The sequence below is a fragment of the Cavia porcellus genome, unplaced genomic scaffold (genome assembly GCF_034190915.1).
Source record: "Cavia porcellus strain 051 isolate PalLab524CR breed Dunkin Hartley unplaced genomic scaffold, mCavPor4.1 scaffold_15, whole genome shotgun sequence".
NCBI lineage: Eukaryota > Metazoa > Chordata > Mammalia > Rodentia > Caviidae > Cavia > Cavia porcellus.
This window is the reverse complement of record NW_026947498.1, coordinates 74779296-74801240: the sequence shown is the minus strand read 5'-3', so window position 1 is coordinate 74801240 and position 21945 is coordinate 74779296. Positions and strand designations below refer to the sequence as shown.

The window sequence follows — 21945 nt, the reverse complement described above, 5'->3', positions numbered from 1 at the left end:
GGAATCGGAGGAAAACTGCACTCCCAGCGGCCGGCAACCTGCTCTCAGCGAAGATGGCGGGGCCAGAGCTATTGCTGGACTCCAACATCCGCCTCTGGGTGGTCCTTCCTATCGTGATCATCACTTTCTTCGTAGGCATGATCCGCCACTACGTGTCCATTCTGTTGCAGAGCGACAAGAAGCTCACCCAGGAACAAGTGTCTGACAGGTCAGCTCCCTTCTCCACCTGACCGACCTCACCCTGCGGCTCTGGGCAGTAAAGTGCAGGGCTTTTGTCAGCCGAGATCTCGCGCCCTTGCTGGCAGGGTGACCTCGGCCGCTTCCTCTGTTTCTTCTTGTCTTCTATAAAGGATAGTAACAGTGCCCATCACACAGAACAAGCGTGGGACTGAATTAGGTGGTGTCTGTGAAACCCTTAAAACGGGGCCTGAGACCAGGGAAGTGCTTAACGGAGAAAAAAAGAACCCTTTGCTAATAGGAGGCTGGTCGCCAACCCTCGGTAAGGTTGTCGGGATTGTCCCGTCCCGCCATGTGGTCAGGCAGAATGGTTGTTATGGGCTGTTAGCCTTTGCTACATCCAGTCACGTGGACATGATAATCCACACAACCAGATCATCTACTTGGCAGCGGAGACGCACAGAAACAGTGCTCTGCAAACTACAGCTGCCTCAGAAATTCCAGGATTTCCCCATCTGAGGTGGAACCAACTTCCTTCTTATGTGCTTTCTTCCAGTATGTATCCGCGGAGACAGGCATTTGAGATGATTTTGGAGTATCTAGATTCATGCTCCTCTATAATGAAATAGGTAACAATCTTTTAAACACCTATTGTTAACTTATGCATCTCTCATTGTAATAAAGAGAGCAAGCATCAAGTTTAGAAGTTTCCACATGTGACAGTATCTTGTGAAAAATTACTTTCTTGGAGCTGGGGATTTAGCTCAGGGGCGTAAGCGCCTGCCTTGCAAGCAGGCAGTCGTGAGTTTGATCCCTGGTACCGATAAAAACGAAAAAGACAAAAAAAATAAAATAAATAAATAAAAATTACTTTCTTTTCAGCTGGGGATATAGCTCCAATGAGTGTGAGATCCTGTGTTCTATTCCCGATGCCCCCCCCAAAAATGGCAGATAATACTAGATTTCCACTTGCTGGTAATTTAAAGATTACTTTACATTAAAAAGTAACATATAAGAAAAGTCGATATGTAAAAATGTTAAGTCAATCATAGTGGCACATGCCTGTAATTTCAGCCCTCAGGGAGGCTGAGGTAGGAGGAAAACAAGCTTGAAGCGGCCTGAGCAATTTAGCAACATAATGGACCTGTCTCAAATTTTTGAAAAGTATTGGGGATGTCACTGCCTGAATGAGCTTTCTCTCATATTCCCTGTTCTTTTTTCTTTTCCTGTACAAGGAATTGAACCTAGACTGTAGGTTCAATTCTCAATACCATTCCCCCTCCTCCAAAAGGTTAATTATATAATAGTACAAGTGCTAAGTAAGTGAAAATGACTTTAGTTTGGGGAGCACTTTATCATTTTCATGTCATTCCCAATTATCTGAGAACAATGATAGGCCAACATTTTTCTTTTTTTTTTTTTTTTAATTGGTACCGGGGATCAAACTCACGACACGCTCTTGCAAGGCAGGCGCTTATGCCGCCTGAGCTAAATCCCCAGCCTGAGGCCAACATTTTTCTAAATACTTATTCTATACTAGGCACTATGCTAAGCACTCATATTGATTAGTTGATGCAGAACTCAAAGAGACTCTTTAAAGCATGCACTCTTTTCCTGTTTTAAAAAGCTGAAGCATGGGGGCTGGAGATTTAGCTCAGCGGCATAAGCACCTGCCATGCAAGCAGGCAGTCGTGAGTTCGATCCCCGGTACTGATAAAAAGGAAAAAGACCAAAAAAAAAAAAAAGCTGAAGCTTAAAGAGGTTCACACATGGTAACATTTAGGACTTCTCACGCCTCAGGCGCATTCCACTGTACCAGTGTGGCCACTTTGGTAAGTGCGTGTGGTACATGTGTCGTAAGTTTCAAAACTAAGCACAGCCAGTCATTTGGAGCTAACCCTAACAAATCAGTTTACCCCAAAAATGAATCCTGTGGACAGATGCAAAGTAGAAAGTGCTCTACTTGATGCACATGAATTACTCACATTTTTAATATATCCACAGTATATTAGTACTGAGGTAGGTAATCTTATACCCATTTTTACAGTTGAAGAAAAGGAAGCTTGGAGTTTGCCTTCCCAAAATAACCAAAGTAATAAAATGTCGTGCATATACTTGAACCTAGAGTGACTTAGCTGATCTACTGTCATGATTTCTTTTCGCTTTTTTCCCCGTACCAAGGATGGAACCTAGGGCTTTACATATGCTAGGCAACTATTCTAACACTGAGCTATGTCTCCACCCCTTGTCATTTTGAGGCTAGTCATTTTGGGCTAAGTTGCTCAGGCTGGCTCAAAACTTGTGATCTTACTGCCTTAGCTTCTGAGTATTTGGAATTATAGGCATGTGCTGTCTCACCAGGTTTATGATTTTTACTATGATTCCTGCTATTATACATTGTCTGCCACAATTTTGGGGGCTGCTTTACCATGTTTTTTAGAGTAATGATTCCAAGTGCTGTCAAACATACAGCTCTTTGTTAACCCTAAAATGTAGTTGATGCAGTCTACATACAGGATTTTTTTTTCCACCAAGGTCTCACTATGGAGCTCCGACTGTCTTTGAACTACATGATATGGGATTACCTTGAACTTGCAGTGATCCTTCTGCCTCAGCCTTTCAGATGCTAGGATTACAGCTTGTGCCACCACACCTGGTTAAGAACTTTTTAAAAAGTAGGGCTAGGGTCAGGGATTTAGCTCAGTGGCATAATCACGTATCTGGCTACTATGAGGTTGTGAGTTCAATCCCCAGTACTAATAAATAAATATATAAATAAAGCAGGTCCCAGGATATAGCTCAGAAGCATAAACACCTGTCTGGCAAATGCAAGGCCCTGAAATCAGTTTCCAATACAAAAAAAAAAAAAAAAAAAAAAAAAAAAAAAGGCAACATAATGCTCTACTTGTAATAAGCAGGAGAAGTAATTTATAAGATAAATTATATGTGCTTTATAAATATTTGTGTACAGCTGTCCTACAGGATGTGATATAGAAGTCCTGTGCATTCACCTGTCTGTGAAATCACCATTATTGGGACTGGTCAATTGTAGGCTAAAACTGATGAATATCACAAAAGTCAGTGCTATGCTGTCTCTGTGATTTTGTTTGTCTGTTTGTTTTCTTTTTTTTTTTTTTTTTCCTGGTACCAGGGATAAAGCTCATGACCTCACACTTGCCAGGCAGGTGCTTATGCCGCTAAGCTAAATCCCTGGCCCCAAAACTTTTTTTTGTTTGTTTGTGAGGAATCAAACTCACAACCTCATGTTTGCCAGGCAGGTGTTTATGCTGCTGAGCTAAATCCCCGACCCCTGGCTTTTTCTTCTTCTTCTTTTTTTTTTTTTTTTTGTCTTTATCCTTTTTATCGGTACCAGGGATTGAACTCATGACTGCCTGCTTGCAAGGCAGGCACTTTATGCCGCTGAGCTAAATCCCCAGCCCCCCTGGCCTTTACTTAAAGGCCACTCTATAAATTCAACAAAACAAAGAACATTTTTTCCTTGTTTGTACTTTGTGTTACTTCACCTAGAAGTTTACTGAATATAGAAAGTATGACCCTATCACCACCAAAGCAAATGGAATTAGGTTTGAAGCTTAGATAATTAGAAAGTTTGGTGAGATACTAAAAAAATTGTTTGTGACATGGGATAGTTCTTCATAATCAGTATTTGAAACTCACCAACATTGAAGGAGACTTAAACATGTTTTTACCCCTAACAAATGGCACTCTACCTGCCTTTCCCCCTCTACTCCATCATTTTAACAATCAGAAAGTTCCCACCTCTTCTCACAACTGCTACCTGAGACAGCGCCCCCATAGAGAATCACTGCTCCTAGGCCTGTGCCCCTGGTCAGAACTGCTCTTTCTCCTGCCCGTGAGGGGTGGAATTGTGCCTGGTCTGGCAGGGTGTGACTGTCCCCCACAGTCATCACTGAACCTGTGTAGAATGCTATATATTCTGAAGCAGCCCAAGTCCAAGGCAGAATAGGAGATTTTTAGTTGTAAAACATTTTTCTAAACACAATATGGATTGACATTAGCCCAAATGAGCACAAAATGGAACATTTGGTTCCATAAATTATTAAGCTCGTACTGCTTCCAGACTTAACTAAAATTATTCTAAAATGTAGTAAGTTAAAAGTGAAATACTTAATAAAATTAATATTAGACTTTTTAAAAATTACAAATTCTCTCTTGGGGGTCTGGGGGTTGAGACCACGACCTTGGGCATGCATGGCAAGCATCCTACACTGACCAATCCCCCATTCCTACATACTCATAAGCCCAGGAAGCTCCATTTGAGAAGTCTTAACTTTAAAAACTGAAATTTTACTCTAAGAAAATGTCTTTTGGGTTGCAGATTACTAAAGATTTATCTCTATATCTAGTACAAGGAATTTTTTTTTTTTTTAGTTAACCACAGAAATGAAAACAAAATTGAATTATGAATTGTTCTGTGTCTTATGAATGACCTACTTTGTGCCCTTCACTTTGCCCTAGACAAAATGAGGCACATCTGCACATGCTATAATCCCAGCTACTCATGAAGCTGAAGCAGGACGATTGCAAGGTCAAGTCCAGCCTGGGCAAATTAGCAAGAACTTGTCTCAAAAAACAAAAACAGTTGAACATGGGGCTCAGTGGTAGAGTACTTGACGGTGTGAGACCCTGGGTTCATTCCCCAGCACCATGAAAAGAAGGGCTGGGGATTTAGCTCAGTGGGAAGTGCTTGCCTGGCAAGCACAAGGTCATGAGTTCAACCCCTGTTACCAAAAAAAAAAAAAAGATCTCATTGACCTAATGCTTAGGATGTTTTATATATAGTAGTAACTGCTTTAAATGAGATAATGCATGTGAAGGACTTAGTTTAAAACTCTTCACTAGTTTGCTTTTGCTCATAAAATAACTGATGGAAACCAGAGATGAGATGATAGCACATGTCTATAATTCCAGGAATGTAATCCCAGGCTGAGATTGGAGGATCACAAGTTCAAGCTCAGCCTGGGCAATTTAGGGACTTAGCAAGACCCTGCCTTAAAATAAAAATTGAAGGAAGGGCCAGGATGTAGTTCAGTATGAAAGCGCTCAGTTCAGAGATGGGTGTGATCACACACACCTGTGATCCCAATACTTAAGAGGCTGAGGCAAGGGAATTGCAAATTCCAGGCAACCTAAACTACATAGTGATCCCCTGGCTCAAAAAACCCAGCAACAGGCTGGGTGTGGTAGCACCTGCCTATAATCCTAGCACTGGGGAGGCTGAGGCAGGAGGTTTGCCAAAGTTCAAGGCCAGCCTAGGCTACATAGTTCAAGACTAGCCCAGACTACATAACAAGACCCTGTCTCTAAAGAACAGCAACAAAGACTGGAGTACAGTGGGATTCTTATGGCCTTGCTTAGAATGGTTTGTGCGTACCATTTCAGCCCTGTTTTCTGGGTTCTCTTATGTGGCCTTTTCTTGGGCCCTGAGAGAGATAGCATTTCTTCCTGCTGCAAAGCATGTTCATAACATTACCCCCAGCACTTTAGGAAGGTAATTCCCAGCCCTTCTTCAGATTGCAGCTTAATGCTACATCCTCAACAGTTTTTTGTCAGTCCCTGACTTCCCAGAATGGGTCAGCTCCCCGTGTTAGACATGTTAACACCCTCCGTCCTTCTTTTCTAGGACATGCATAACTGCTGAGTTCCACTTTGATTCCTGTGGTCGTTTACTTCCTTTCTGCCCCACTAGACTAGCAGTCATGCCATATTTGTGTGTTGATCATTGTCACAGCTCCTGATACGGTACCTGGCACGGAAGAGTTTGAGAACTGTTTGTCCAGTGAAAGTGTCAGTCTCGTATAGCATGGAGTGGGCGTGACAGTGTAGGAGATCTGAGTGACTTGCCCAGGATCACATAGCTACTAAGTGGCAGAGGCAGAATGTGAACCCATCTGTCTGCTTAACTTTTTACTCATTCCACATCCAGTATTTCTTAAACTTTCAGTGCTACAGGCTAGTTTAGGGGCTTGTTTTGTGATTTTCAATCTATTGCAGGCTTTTGTAAAAAATATTTTGATCACAAATTTAGAATGTCGGTGAGAAGGTCATATTATTCTGAAAGTTTAAACCATTGCTCTCAGCGACTGTATTTCTCTTGTCACAGAGCGGCCACCTTTCAGGTCACCTGTAGGCGGGAGGAGGGAAATGGCAGAGGCCACAGGCCCCACATAGGAAGACCTGTGTGGAAAAGAAGGCGTCTAAGGAAGGTGGGGCTGGCAGAGGAAGCTGGAGTGTAGCATGGCATGGAGCCCGGCGGGGAGAGGGAGAAAGCACGTGTACGGTTTCCTTGGGTTTGGTCTGGCTGTTTTTCACTTTGCAAGATTTCCATTAATTTAAGGCCTTTTTCTTCCTTTGAACAACTTTTGAAAACATAAAAATTGTATTTTGATCTCTGTTTTGTTTAATATCTGTATCTTAGTGACACTCAATATATAGCAGTCTGTTACCTGTGGTGATCAGTTTATACTCAAGCAGCACAGATACTAAAATTGGAACGATACAGAGATTAGTGTGGCCCCTACTCAAGGATGACATGCAAATTCGTGAAGCGTTCCATATTTAAAAACAAAGTGATCCACTTGCCCTAAGATCACTGAATAATTTCACTTATTTAGTAACTATATGGAGAACTGACTAGCATTCTGAATCCTAGTAGGATTCCTATTTTTTGTCTGTAGATAACATCCTTCTCAAGGCCTGTCTTCATATCTCTGTTTTATTTTAAGAAGTTTCTTCAACTTTCCCTTCCTGCCTCCCAGTCTTTTGAACAATATCCAACGGCTACTCTTTTCACTCAGAAGAAATTTCTTCGTAGCACATTATAAAGTAAGAAAAATTACGCCTTCCTCAGAAATATTTGTTTACAATCAGTTATTTCCGAAGACTACTTTTTCTGGAACTCTCAATGTTAAGTTAAATTTGTTTGTTTTTAAGATACTGAATGTTGGAAGAGTTCCACACATAGTTGTTGCCAAGTAGGTCCTCTCTTGTTTTTAAATAGGTCTTCTACTTTATTCTCTCGTTTTCTTCTAGTGTTTCACTTTTTAAAAATCTCCTTATCTTGGTTGTCTTTTTCAGTCAAGTCTTAATTCGAAGCAGAGTCCTCCGGGAAAATGGAAAATACATTCCCAAACAGGTACTCATTTACAGTATCTTTTATTAAAAAGCTCTACCTTTCACTGTTGAGCAGTAGATAGCTGAGTGTTCCATAAGAGGACTCTTTCGGGAGAGCTGAAGCTGGCAACTTGGTAATGAAGTTGTGGCTTTATCATTGTCATCATTGTGACCTTAACCTTCTTAGGAAATTGTTTTTAAATCTGACTCAGCTGAAGTGTCACGTCAGCTGCCAAGTAAGTTGTCAGCTCTGAATGTCACCTTCTATTCCATGGGCTTTCTGATCCGCTCTCCAGGGAATTGTGGGATGATTTGCTATGTCACGGTTCTTGGACTTTAAAACTTTTGTTTTTCCCCACTAGTCTTTTTTGACACGGAAATATTACTTCAACAACCCAGAGGATGGATTTTTCAAAAAAACTAAAAGGAAAGTAGTGCCACCTTCTCCTATGACTGGTATGTTCATTCCCATCGCTCACCATTGCAAAAGATTCTTAACCTAGACTGTTGGTGGGGGCAGGGACAGAGACTATAGATTCTTAAATATTAAATTATAGGGAGTAATATGCAAAGCATCTTAGAAAAAATATCTAATATGGGGATCTATGAAAGCCTAGGGTTTGGGTTTTGTTTTTTTTTTTTTTTTGTACCAGGAATTGAACTCACGACCTTGTGTTTGCCAGGCAGACTTTATGCAACTGAGCTAAATCCCCAGCTACCAGGGGTTTTTTGTTTTGTTTTGTTTTGCTGTTGTTCTTCTTTGTTTGTTTGTTTTTCTGTTTTTGGTACCGGGAATAGAACTCAGGACCTCGCACTTGCCAAGCAGGCACTGTGCTGCTGAGCTATATCCCCAACTCCCCTCTTTTTTTTTTTGTTTTGTTTTGTTTTGTGTAGGTCTTTTTTTCAAATAAGTCTTCTGAACATCCAGTGAAGAAAGTAGGTTTTGAAAGTGCTTTCAGATGATAGAGTGAGAGAAGGCCAGGCCCTCCTCCTGGGTCTCTGTGCTGTGTATACCCAGGGGCAGAGCTGGAAGTTTTTCCCCTGCGCACCACTGCTCATGGACTGCAGCTGACAGGTGCGCGCGTGCATATACACACACACACACTCTCACACACACTGAAGTATCACGTCAGCTGCCATGTACCCACACCTGCCTGCCTGAGTGAGGCAGAGCTCTAGAACTCTTAGGCCAACCAGGTCATGACTGGTCCCTGCAGTTTTTGCTCTGACAGATTTCTGACTTCTACTCATCCCTATCTTGTAAAAAATACATTTTTAAAACAAAATTATTTCTCATTTTAGTACATTTCTTCAGCTCTTTTAAAACCATACAGAATGTACCGGTGTTAAGAAAATTTAGGAGAAACCAAGTGTGGTGGCACATGCCTGTAATCCCGGCACACAGGAGATTGAGGCAGGAGGGTCCCTGCATATCAAGGCCAGCTGGGCTACAAAATGAGTTCAAAGCCAGCCTGAACTACATGGTAATACCCTGTCTCAAAAAAACAAAAAAAGAAAAAGTCAATACTTATACAAACATATTTGACCCTACTAATGATTCGTGGAATACAAATAAAATAAACAAAGACAAATAAAAACAAGATGTCTTTTTTAGCCCACTAAATTGGCAAAGATTGAAAGATTGATCCAAGCCACTATTTGCAAGAGTAGTCAAGCCATATGATCAGGCCTTGTTGAAAAACAGTTTGTTAAATTCTGAGTGATTTATAGACAGGTGTGGAGATGCATGCCTGTAATCACAGCACTCTAGAGGCTGAGGCAGCAAGATTGCTGTGAATTTGAGGACAGCTCGGGCTACAAAGTGAGTTCAAGGTGAGTTGGAATTGCATTGCAAGGCTCGGTCACACGCACACACAAAAAATGTCCGAGTGATTTTTGGTAGTGCTGGGCATGGACTTAGGACCTTACACACACATGTAAGCAATCTGCCACTGACCTGTGCCACAGCTACTAATAGCTATCAATTTTAGGGCTTTACACCCTTAACCCAGAAGTTCTTATAACTAAATGCTGTGGTACACACCTATAATCCTAGCTACTCGGGAAACTGAGGCGTAAAGATTACAAATTGGAGGCAGCCTCGGTTACATAGTGAGACTATCTCAAAAAGAAAGACTGGGGATACAGATCAGTGCAAAGCCCTGGATTCAAACTCCAGGACTACAAAAACAAAAACAAAAAAGGAGCAAGAAACTTCTCTTACAGTAACAGATAGCCATGCAGCTTTGTATACAAGATAACTATATGCTGTATTGTACTGTTTATTGGCAAAAAAGAGTTAGAAAACCAGATGAGGTGGCACATACAAATAATCCCAGCTCTTGGGAGGTTAAGGCAGGAGGATGGCCATGAATTTGAGCCATCCTGGGCTACCTAGGGAGTTGAAGGCAAGCAAGACCTTGTCTCAAAAACATTAAAGAAAAAAAGTTGGAAATACCCACCCAAAAGTAATTCTTCATAGCAGGAGGCAGATATTATACCAACATGGAAGTATCACCCACAAAATTACTAATTTTAGAACATAAAGTGAGATGTGATGGCACATACCTATAATACCTATAATGGGAGGCTGAGGCAGGAGGATCATTATGAGTTTGAGAGCATCCTGGGTTATGTAATGAGACCCTACAAAAATAAATAAAAGAGTAAGTAAAACATTAGAAAGTAGAATATAAGCCCAGCACTCAGAAGGCTGAGGCACAAGGAATGAAAGGCCAGCCTGGGCTGCATAGTGAGTTCAAGACCAGCATAAAGAACCCTGTCTCAAAACCCAAAAATGGACACAGTAGAATATGTTAAACATAGAATCCCTTTACGTTGTGTGTGTATAAAGTGAAAGATGGAAGAATATGCAAGAAATAACTCAGTGTTTAGTGAATGAGCTGAGAGGAACTATTTCTTAATTTCTGTGCCATAAATTTCTTTTTACAAGGAACACATGTTCCGTGAATTGTCCAACACTTTAAGTTTACAGAAAACAGGAAAGGTAAGCCTGTGTTCTCTGTGCTTGCATCTCAGATCCCACAATGCTCACGGACATGATGAAGGGGAACGTCACAAACGTCCTCCCTATGATCCTCATCGGTGGATGGATCAACATGACATTCTCAGGCTTTGTCACAAGTGAGTTGCATGCCGGCATCTTTACCTGTACCCATCCTGTGTGCCCCTTGGTGACTCCTGTGCTTCAGAGACTTAACGTCACAGCTGAGGGTTTCTTACGGAAACTGACAACATTCTCTAAGTGAAACATATTACTGTGTTGTGATTTTATGATTCCTGATTTGAACTGACTCTAAATTCAAAATGTGGATGCTTTTATAAATTTTTAATTTTTATTAGTAATGTTTGCAGTGGTTGATCTTTACATTAATTATGGGGAAGTGGTACATGTATAAACACATCTCTTTATTTTTTTCTCTTGTCCACCCCTTAAAAATTTTTTTGCCAGTCAGGTATAGTGATGCACACCTATAATTCCAACACTCAGGCAGCCGAGGCAGGAAAATTGTGTGAGTTCAAAGCCAGTCTGAGCTACTTAAATGAGTTCAAGGCTACATAGGTAGACCCTGTCTCAAAAAAATAAAAAAAAATTTTTGCCAGTGTCAGATACATTAATATATTTTTAAGTTCTTACCAAGTCTGTTATCATAAGCACAGATTAATGCCTAGGCCAAATAATATATATAATATATAAGATAATTATGCTGAGTCAAGGTACACTTATATTCATTGGCCATGCTGGGTTACAATAACTTTTCTCTGGTGGCCTTCCTATTATCTGCATTTTAGTTCACACTTCATATTTAAGCTTGTGTGTCTGATACTTTTTGCTAGGAGAGACTCAGGTGAGTGACTTCCCCATTTGCCTACACAACCATGTATATGGTATTCCAGGGAGGAAGAATAAAGGGAAGCGTACTTCTATTTCGATTTCTTTTGCTGGATGTTGGGATTAGTTTTCTGTCTGTTTATTAGATGATTTGATTTTAACCAATTTCATTTCTTTTTTTTTTTTTTTTTTTTTTACCACTGCTGAGAGGAGAACCAATTTCATTTCTTATTAATAGAATTCTTGGTGTGTACGTGTTCCACTTTGGATTTAATAACTAGATAAGTACAAATTTTTTCCACACTTTAGGTGACAGCTCAGTTTGAGCGTGCTTCCTCAGCAATCTAAAGCTGGTATTATTCAAGGAAACTAGAACAGAGCAACATTTTTTACCTTTTCTTCAAAAATTGCCTCATGTTTCCTTGTAGAAGTCATTTTCTGAGGCACATATGGCACAGAGTTCCCAGCTTCTTGGGGAAAACTCTGCACTGGCACTTCAGCTGCTGTAAGAATAGAACAGTGTGTGGCACTGTTGAATGTTTGCTTTTTCCCTGCAGCCAAGGTCCCGTTTCCTCTGACGCTGCGCTTTAAGCCCATGCTGCAGCAGGGAATTGAACTACTCACCTTAGATGCATCCTGGTAAGAACTTTCTAAGATCAAGATTTCTGACCTGCATATTTTACTGACAGTTCTTTACAGGTTTATTTTACTTTGACTCTACTTGAAATAATGTTGCTGGCTTCTGGCAGCTTTTCCACAAGTCTTGCAAAGTAGAGAACTTGCCAGCCTTTTTCATTGGGCCACAGGGGCACAGGATGGATGTGATAAGCCTCTCAGAAGCAGAAAGGTTAAGCCAGAACTCTGGCCAGTTTTTGGGCACAGTGGCACACGCCTGTAATCCCAGCATTCTGGAAGACTGAGGCAAGAGGAGTGGCAAATTCGGGCCCAGCTTGGATGACTTAGCAAAAAGGGCTGGGGATGTGACTCAGTAAAAGGCCCTGGGTTCAGTCCTCAGTGCTGAAAAGAGAAAGCGAGGATTTCTTTAGGCTTGGATTTCTTCACAGGAGTGGAGGTTTTGGTCGGTGGCTGCTTTGGATTGGGGTGAGGCAGATAATGAGTGCGTGTGATGAAGGAAGCATCCACCACATGGTTGAGACATGAAAGAAAGGGACAGGCCAAGGTCCCACAGGCCTTCTAGGACTGTGACTAAACCTCCTGAAGGCTCTGCCACATTCCCAGAGCTCCTCAGGCTAAGCACCAAGTGTGAATCTTTGGAGGACATCCACATCCAAACTGTAGAAATCTTTGTGTTTTTCTCTAAGATATGTTAGTTTCCACTGGTTCTAGTTGTTGTTCTAGGGTTTTCTGTTTATTACTTTGTCCTCATAGCAACCCTATGAAGTTGTGGAAAATTAGTATTTGATCAGGTACGAGGCTATCTGCAGCCAGCACCTCAGACTTACTTCCACTCTGTTTTTTTTAATAGCAGAATATTAAAACCAAAAACCCAAAATGCTTGGGAAACATTGCTGCTGTACCTACAACACAGTAATGTGGCTCACGTGGTCTCTGGACTCTCCACACCTTCTGCAAAACTGGCCTAGAAAGCAGCCTCGAGAGAAGAGAAGGAGGGCGGGCAGTGGTGTGGCCAGCGGTGATTTTGGCTTATCTAGGCTAGCAGAGCCATCTCTCATTCTATAGCAAGAACAGGACAGGTCCTGTGATAATATTGGCTGAGAAAACTGCGTTTTGTAGGAGCGGCATGATTCTGTTTAAACTTAACCTCCCAAACCCCACTTGGGCTAGGGGAGAACTCTATGGGTTGGAGGAGAGCTTTTCTCATCTCAGCATGAGGTCAGGCCTGTGACTGCCACACTCACATGCACAACATGGGGCCTGGACCTGAGTGGACTGTTCTGCTGCAGAACAGACCTGCAGTGTTGTACCTTCAGACATCACTGCCTGGCCTGCAGTGGAGTAGACCGCTCCTGTTACCTGACCTCACTTTGTGGCATCTTTCCATGTGAATATCATTTTCCTTATTCCCTCTAGTTTGTATTATATGTAAGCATATTCTACGGGAGATGGGTGGGAAACCACTGCTGAGGGCTGAATAAACAAAATTTAAAACTTGGTATACTTTTTTCTTTTTTTCTTTTTCTTTTTTTTTTTCTTTTTTTTTTTTTTTTTTTTGTCTTTTTGAGACAAGGTCTTGCTATTCAGTTCATTCTGGCCTTGAGCTCACTTTGTAACTCAGGCAGGTCTCAAACTTGCAATGATCTCAGCCTCCAGAGTGCTGGGATTACAGGCGTGTGCCACCATGCCCAGCTCTATAAATTTGACCTACTAGCATATATTAGGTGCATGATTTACTGTAATTTTTTTTCTTTTTGTACTGGACATTAAAATCACAACCTCTCGCTTGCCAGGCAGACACTTATACTGCTGAGCTAAATCCCTGGCCCTATTATAAGATTTTTAATAACTTTTTGTTTTTTTTTTAATTTTTGGTACTAGGGTTCAAACTCATAACCTCACACTTGCCAGGCAGGCACTCGTACCGTGGAGCTAAACCCCCAGCCCATGGAACACTTTTCTAATAATTTACATCTTCAGCATTGTAAATACTTGCTTAAGTCTACCTTTGGTTCTTTCCTCTAAGCATGAACACACTGGCACTTGTGATTTCCTCCAGACAGAGGATGCCACAGCCAGAGGTGTGGGTCCGTGGCAGTGTGCTTGCCTGGCATGTGCAAGATCCCAGGTTCTGTCCCAGCACTTGGTCGAAAGGGACAGCAGGCAGGGAGTTTCTTTCAATTTTAATTTAATACATATTTTAGCTATATATGGTGGCGCATGCCTGTAATCCCAGCACTCAAGAGGCCAGCCTGGGCTATAGTATGAATTCAAGGTCAGCCTGAATTGTGCAGTTAATAGCAGACACTGTTTCAAAAAGACAAAAATTGGTTAATTAATATATTTCTTTTAATATATTTTTATAGTAGTAAAACTGTCTTAACAGCTTATTTTTCTTCGTGGGATGTTAGTTGAATATGGCTTATACCAAACAACTTTGCAAATTATGCAACTATCAACACTTTCACTTTTGCTTTGCTAGGGTGAGTTCTGCATCCTGGTACTTTCTCAACGTATTTGGGCTCCGGAGCATTTACTCTCTGATTCTGGGCCAAGATAATGGTAAGAATGTCTGCTATGATAAATGAATACTTCGATAATTGAACCACTCATGCTAGAGCAAAAAAATCACGTAGGTCATGCCATCAGTGTAGTCAAACTCATTGTCTTCCTGAAATTTCTGAAGTTTTAATGATATATGTATATATGCAACAAATACCAGTGCACCCAACTATATAAAACAATTACTAATGGACGTGAAATATCAAATAAGCTCTAATACAACTATGTTGGGAGACCTCCATACCTGACTGTCATAAAAAGACAGATCAACTACACAAAAAAATGAATAATGAAATATTAGAGCTAAGTCAAACTTTTTAATAAATGGACCTAGTAGATGTCTATAGATGTTCCACCCCACAACATCATAATACACGTTCTTCTCAGCTACACATGGGACATTCTGCAAAACAGATCATGTACTAGCTCATAGAACATGCTTAAGTAAATGCAAAGGAATTGAAATTATCCCATGCATACTGTCAGACCACAGTGCAATAAAATTGGCAATGCATGCCAAACAAAACCACAAGAACTTCATAAACATATGGAAATTAGATAGCACCCTACTGAACAACCAATGGGTCATAGATAAAATTAAAAAAGAAATTAGCTTTTACAGTTGAATGATAATGACAGTACAACATACTGGAACTTGTGAGACACAATGAAAGTAGGCTTAAGAAGGAAATTTGTAGCAGTAAATACCCATATCAGGAAAACAGAGCAAGCACATATAAATAACTTAATGTTAAACCTCAGAAAAAGAAGAGCTGGCTAAACCAAAAGCTTGTACAAGGGAGGAAATTACAAATATCAAAGCAGAAATTAACACAGTGGAGACTAAAAAAATAGTACAAAGAATCAATGAATCAAAGAGTTGGTTCTTTGAAAAATTAAATAAAATTGACAAACCCCAGAAGTCATCTATACCTACTTTGAAAACTTGTATGCTAACATGATGAAAAATACAGAAGAAATGGACAGATCCCTAGATATGTATGAATTAACAAAGCTGAATCAAGAAGGTATAAAAATACTAAATAATCCAATATCAATGATAAGTGAAATCAAAGATTCAGTTAAAAACCTGTCAACAAAGAAAAGCCCAGGCCTTGATGAATTCACTACTGAATTCTACAAGAAATTTAGAGAAGACCTAACAGCACTGCTTCTCAAATTCTTTAATGAAATTGAATGGGAAGCAGTACTTCCAGATTCATTCCTGATACCAAAACCAGAGAAGGACCCAAGTAAGAAATAGAATTACTGGCCAATCTCCCTAATGAACATTGATGCAAAAATCCTCAGTAAGATACTGGCAAACAGACTGTAGCAAATCATCAGAAAGATTGTACGGCATGATCAACTGGGATTCATCCCAGGATGCAAAGATGGTTCAACATAACTAAATCCATACGTGTAATACACCATATTAACAGAGCTAAAGTCAAAAACTGTATGATCAATAGATCAGTAGATGCATAAAAAACTTTTCACAAATTCCAGAACCCATTCATAATAAAAATCCTATGAAAAATTGGAATAGATCTGATACAAGCTTTATCTCAATCTGATACAAGCCATCTCTGACAAACCAACAGCCAACATCGTACTAAATGACGAAAACTGAAAGCTTTCACTCCAAAATCAGGAACAAGACAAGAATATCCACTGTCTCCACTCTTATTCAACATAGTCCTGGAAACTTTAGCCAGAAAAAGAATAAAGATAGGAAAGGAAGAAGTTAAACTATCGTTACTCGCAGATGTCACAATACTCTACTTAGAAGATCCCAAAAACCCCACCAAAAGACTTCTAGATTTAATAAGCAAATTCAGTAATGTAGCTGATTATAGGAGCAACATTTAACAGTCAATAGCCTTCCTGTACTTGAATAACAAACTCAGAGAGAAATCAGGGAAACAATGCCATTTACAATAGCATCCCCCAAAATGAAATACCTAGGAATCAATCTAACAAAGGATGTAAAAGACTTCTACATTGAAAACTACAGGGGCTGGGGATTTAGCTCAGGGCATAAGCATCTGCCTTGCAAGCAGGCAGTCATGAGTTTGATCCCCAGTACCGATAAAAAGGAAAAAGACAGAAAAGAAAAGAAAACTACAGTACTCTGAAAAAAAAAAAAAAGATTGAGGAAGATATTAGAAAATGGAGAGATATCCTGTTTGTTCTCTTGGATAGGAAAAACCAATATAGTGAAAATGGCCCTACTTCCAAAACTGTTACACAGATTCAGTGCAACCTCAGTCAAAATTCCAGTAACATCTCACAGAATTAGAAAAACAATCCTAAAATTCATCTGGAATCAAAAGAGACCTAGAATAGCAAAGGCAATCCTGGACAACAAACATATAAGACAGGGCATCGTAGTCTCTGACTTGAAATTGTAGTATAAAGCTACCATGATGAAAACAGTGTGCAAAAAAACAGACCCAAGATCAATGGACCAGAACAGAGGAGGGAGAAACAACTCCAGACACACTAAGCCATCTTATCTTTGCCAAAGTTTCCAAACACATTTACTGGAAAAAGACCACCTCTTTAATAGTGCTGGAAAAACTGGCTTTACACATGCCAAAAATTGAACCTGGAGCCATATCTTTTACCATATACCACCAAGCTAAAATCAGAATAGATCAAAGATCCTAATATTAAAACAGAAACATTAAATCTGCTGGATGACAGAGTAAGTAAAACTCTTGAAGACACTGATGTAGGCCAAGATTTTTTGAACAAAACCCTGATTGTACAAGAACTATCACAAAGAATCAACAACTGGGATCTCACCCTATTGAAAATCTTTTGCACAGCAAGAGAAACCACCAACAGAGTGAAGAGACAACCCACAACCTGGAATAAAATGTTTGCCAGCTGTTCCTCAGATAAAAGATTACTATTGAGAATATAACTCAGAAAAATCAGTCCTTGGGCTGGGGATTTTCAGCAGCATAAGCGCCTGCCTTGCAAGCAGGCAGTCGTGAGTTCGATCCCCGGTACCGATAAAAAGAAAAACAGAAAAATCAATCCTCCCAGTTTAAAGACCCAATCTAAGAATGGGCATCTGAGATGAATATACACTTTTCAGATGAATAAACATAAACAGCAAATAAATATATGAAAAAGTGTTCAACATCACTGGTCATTTGAGAGATACAAATTAAAACACTGAGATTCCACATTCCACTTCACCTCAGAAAGAATGACTGCTATCAAGAAATCAAGCAATAACAAATGCTCGAGGGGCTGTGAGGAAAAAGGAACACTTCTCCACTGTTGGTGGGAATTCAAACTGGGCAACCACTGGGGAAATCAGTGTGGAAGTTCCTCAAAAAACTAATGCTAGAGGTCCCATTTGACCCAGCTATTCCCCTTCTGGTTATCTTCCCAAATGAATTAAAAACAACATACTTCAGTTATGTGTGTGCACCCATGTGTATAGCAGCACAGTTTATAATAGCCAGATGGTTTTTTTTGGTCTTTTCCCTTTTTATTGGTACCGGGGATCGAACTCACGACTGCCTGCTTGCAAAGCCGGCACTTATGCCACTGAGCTAAATCCCCAGCTCCAATAGCCAGATGTTTGAAACGACCTAAATGTTCATTGACTAAAGAATGGGTAAAAAAGGGTGTATTTTTGTATGATGGAGTACTAGTCAGCCTTAAAGAAGGATAAACTGGGGACTTACGGTAAATGGATGCATCTTGAGAACATACTCATTAGTGACATAAATAATACACGTGTAAAGATTTTATGGTTTCTTTAGTGTGACAAGCAGAAAAAAAAGTGTGTAAAAATAATAGTTAAGATAATTACACTACTGATTTCTCTGAGACACTGAAGAGAAAAATTTGTGCTGAGATTGTTTGGACCATTGAATGCAGATTTCTTGTCCTCTGGGTGAATGATTTGGGATGACAGTGTGAAATGTATGTATCATTGTTGCCCTAAGTAACATGCTTTGAAATTTTATTGTAGTTTTTTCCCTTTTCTTCCTCTTCCTGTTCTTCCTCTTCCTCCTCCTCCTCTTCTTCTTTTCCTTGAAATAAAATGAATTTAGGGAAGACATTTTCTGAGGTTTTTGAAAGTCTCGAAAATTCAGCACTCACAGTTCTGGGGATTTAGCTCAGCAGTGTAAGTGCCTGCCTGGTAAGTGCTAGGTCATGAGTTTGATCTCTGGTACCTAAAAAAAAAAAAAAAAACTAGCACTCACACTTAAGATCTGAATTTTCCCCAGCAGCCACAGAGTTGGCATGTTATTTGTCTGCCCAAAATAATGCACCTTCCTTGGGGAAGAGACCGTGTCTGCTGTGTTGGCCTGTCATCCTGAGGAAGAGCTGGTTGGTCAGTTGTGGCCAGTCGTAAGCCTGGCTGTGTCTGTCAGGACAGGGCTGGCTACTGCGCTCCACTCCTGTGGTAAAGTGGACACAGACTGACAGCAGCCCTGTGTGTAACAGTTGCTCAATATTTTGTGGCTGTTGTTACTGTTGAAATAAAGTTCAGGGCTTCCTCTAGTCCCCTCTCTTCCCCAGCTGTAGTTACCTGTTTTTCAGGGAGGGTACAGCACTTTACGTAGTCACACAGCCAGTAGGTGACAGGTGCAGTCTGTGGGCACCAAGCGTCTGTGAGTGCTACAGCTTGTGGGCCCAGCACTCATGCAGCCGTGTCTCCTCTGCAGCTGCTGACCAGTCCCGAGTGATGCAGGAGCAGATGACAGGAGCTGCCATGGCCATGCCTGCAGACACCAACAAAGCTTTCAAGGTATGCTTCACTCACCTTGCAGGGCCACAGGGTGCTACAGGTACAGTGTCCTCTTCCACCGTGCTTTCATTCTCTGCAGTTTACTATGCACAGACAGTTGCAGTCCAGTAATAACTAACTGCACTTTTTGTGTTGAAACTATATAATAGTGACAGAAAAACTCTGTGAAGCTATTTTTTTTTTTTTTTTTTTTTTTTGTCTTTTTCATTTTTATCGAACTCACGACCACCTGCTTGCAAGGCAGGTGCTTATGCCACTGAGCTAAACCTCCAGCCCCTGTCTTTTTCCTTTTTATCAGTACCGGGAATCGACTCACGACTGCCTGCTTGCAAGGCAGGTGCTTATGCCGCTGAGCTAAATCCCCAGCTCCGAAGCTATTTATTTTGAGACAGGGTCTCACTACATAGTTCAGACTGGCTCTGAACTTGTGGCAGTCCTCCTACTTTGGCTTCCTATAAAGCATTTTTTAAAAACTAAGGCATATGCAATCAGACTAAAATTCTAGAAATTTGTTTATCTCAACATATTCATGGCTTGGGGCCAGGGATTTAGCTCAGCGGCACAAGCACCTACTTGGCAAGTGCTAGATTGTGAGTTCCATGACTTCAGTCCCCGGTTCCAAAAAAAACCATAGTCATAGCTTACAGCCAAATAATTATGTTTTATACTTTAAACTCATCATGTTTTTCCAGTGATGACCTCATTAGTACCAATTATGAGACTCCCACAAACTGTACTGAATGCCTTTGTGTGTTTAACCATTCCTAAGGTGAGCAGACATGTTCTTAGGGCCTTGGAAGCTATTTGCTGCCTTGTAAAAGGCTCAGAATTCCCACATTAGGCTGTCTGTCCCATGTCCCTTGGAAGTTGTACAGGACCTGAAGCGGGAGCTTCAGGAGCATGAACTCAGGGCTGGGAATTTATCTCAGTGGCATAAGTATCTGCCTGTAAACTCGAGGTCATGAGTTCAATCCCTACTACCAAAAAAAAAAAAAAAAAAAAAGAGCATGAGCTCATGGCCAGGAGCCCTGGGGCCTAGGAGTCCCCTGCACCTAATTGAATCTTGGCTGCATTAGTTTCTGAGCCAGGGACCTTAACTTGTGCTGCAGCATCCACACTTTAATCTCCTTCCCCATCAGATGTAGGATGAGTAGGCGGCAGCACAGCCCAGAGCACCTACCAAGATGGGCTGCACCCCCGGTGGCTCAGCCCATTAGCAGTAATGCTGTCAGTGACAAGCCCTCTCTCCCTCCTGCCTCATCTGCCCTTGCAGACAGAGTGGGAGGCCCTGGAGCTGACCGACCACCAGTGGGCCCTGGACGATGTTGAGGAGGAGCTCATGACCAAGGACCTGCACTTTGAGGGCATGTTCAAGAAGGAACTGCAGACATCCATCTTCTGAAGCTGGAGCCAGGAGCAGCTGCGTTGGGAACCTGCAATTGCGCCTAACCTTGTACTTTGACTGAAACCAGAGCCTCAGGATGGAAAGGAGGATGCAGGGGCTGGCAGGATGTTGCAGGGCTCGCTCTTTTCTGGGCTGGGCTCCCCTTTGTGTTGGAAACTAGAGGACAAAAAGGAGTGCACTAGTTCTGGCTATCCAAAAGTGTTCTTTCATCTAGTTATAAAAGAGAAAGGGGAAACTCAGGCTACGAATACCATATAAAAACGTAGCAAGTTTCAGTCTTTGGAGGAAACGTCATTTGTAGCTGGTTATGTTCAGTCAGTGTGACTTCTAACCACAGTAAACTCCTGTCTTCTTGGAATCCAAACACTTCTGCATTTACCTTTAATTTTTTTGTTAATATAGTTCACTTTCTTTATAACAGTAATACATTTCATTTCTAAAAATGTAGGAAGTAGGAGTGAGCAAAATGAATCTCCCTGCTTTATTCATTTTGAGCCTATCGAATGACACAAAGCAGTGTGTCAAGGCCTCGCTCACATGAGCCCTTCTCATGGGGAACACCAGGACTGGCGGGCGTGGCAGAGCCTTCCCCCTTCAGTGACATCAGCCACCCTCGGGCACTGCCAGACCCCCAGGTGCCTTCAGGATTATTAAGACAGGTTGAGCAATATAAGTGCTTTACCAGGCATGGTGGCACACACCTGTGATACCAGCAGTCGGGAAACTGAGGCAGGAGGATCATGGTGAGTTTGAGGCCAGCCTGGGCCCTGTAGTGAGTTCAAGACCAGCCTGAACTACATTGTGAGACCTGTCTCTGAAAAACAGAGATCTGAATCCAAACTTTAGAATATATCAAATTCATTGGCAAATCTATGGTGCTGTGCTGTACATGGCTCTGCAGGTGGATGGAGATCATTTCCCAGTCACTGGGCAGGTGCAATGTACCTGTCATTGGCAAGAAGGAGCAAAAGCATTGCTGGCTGACACATGAATCCAGGTCCCCAGCAACGCCTTTGTCTAGACACAAGCCAGGGATGCGACTGGGTCTCATTACTATATCTAGGTGGATGTAATTTGCATGTTGAGCACTGTAATCAGGAACAAATGGCTCTTGACTGAATTAAACTGTCCAGTTTTCTCTCTTGCCTGTGAGATGTTGCCTCTGTGCGTGCTTGGCAGCCTCTGCCAACATCCTAAGTAGTGCTGGAGGGGTCAACTCAGCCCTCAGGACTCCCCAGCAGCAGGTATCAGAGATTCTAGAACCTCCAGGCACCTGAGGGCAGGAGGCGGATGAGCCTGTCACCTCCCCAAAGTGGACGTGGCCTGGCAGCATCCCAGGGAGCCTGGGGGGGCTGAGGGGACAAGGTGCTGCTG

At 41.5% G+C, this 21945-nt stretch overlaps 1 protein-coding gene and 1 non-coding gene across 2 annotated transcripts; both read left to right on the top strand.

Annotated features, from left to right (window-relative positions):
• Positions 1–26: 26 nt before the first annotated feature.
• On the top strand, positions 27–21723 carry Emc3 (ER membrane protein complex subunit 3). Its single transcript, XM_003464082.5, has 8 exons — positions 27–208; positions 7297–7354; positions 7695–7788; positions 10372–10476; positions 11743–11824; positions 14304–14383; positions 19084–19166; positions 20440–21723. The coding sequence occupies exons 1-8, from the start codon at positions 54–56 to the stop codon at positions 20566–20568; spliced, it is 786 nt and encodes a 261-aa protein (XP_003464130.1). The 5' UTR covers positions 27–53; the 3' UTR covers positions 20569–21723.
• Positions 6671–6781, top strand: LOC111755301 (U6 spliceosomal RNA). The gene has a single exon (XR_002789871.1). It is a non-coding gene; the product is annotated as a U6 spliceosomal RNA (small nuclear RNA).
• Positions 21724–21945: the final 222 nt, after the last annotated feature.

What these genes read in the sequence shown, in the direction of transcription:
- Emc3 (XM_003464082.5), top strand. Translation starts at nt 54, where the DNA reads ATGGCGGGGCCAGAGCTATTGCTGGACTCCAACATCCGCCTCTGGGTG. An exon ending in CAGGAACAAGTGTCTGACAG is followed by an intron (nt 209 to 7,296) that starts GTCAGCTCCCTT and finishes TGTCTTTTTCAG; the next exon opens with TCAAGTCTTAATTCGAAGCA. An exon ending in ATTCTCAGGCTTTGTCACAA is followed by an intron (nt 10,477 to 11,742) that starts GTGAGTTGCATG and finishes TTTTCCCTGCAG; the next exon opens with CCAAGGTCCCGTTTCCTCTG.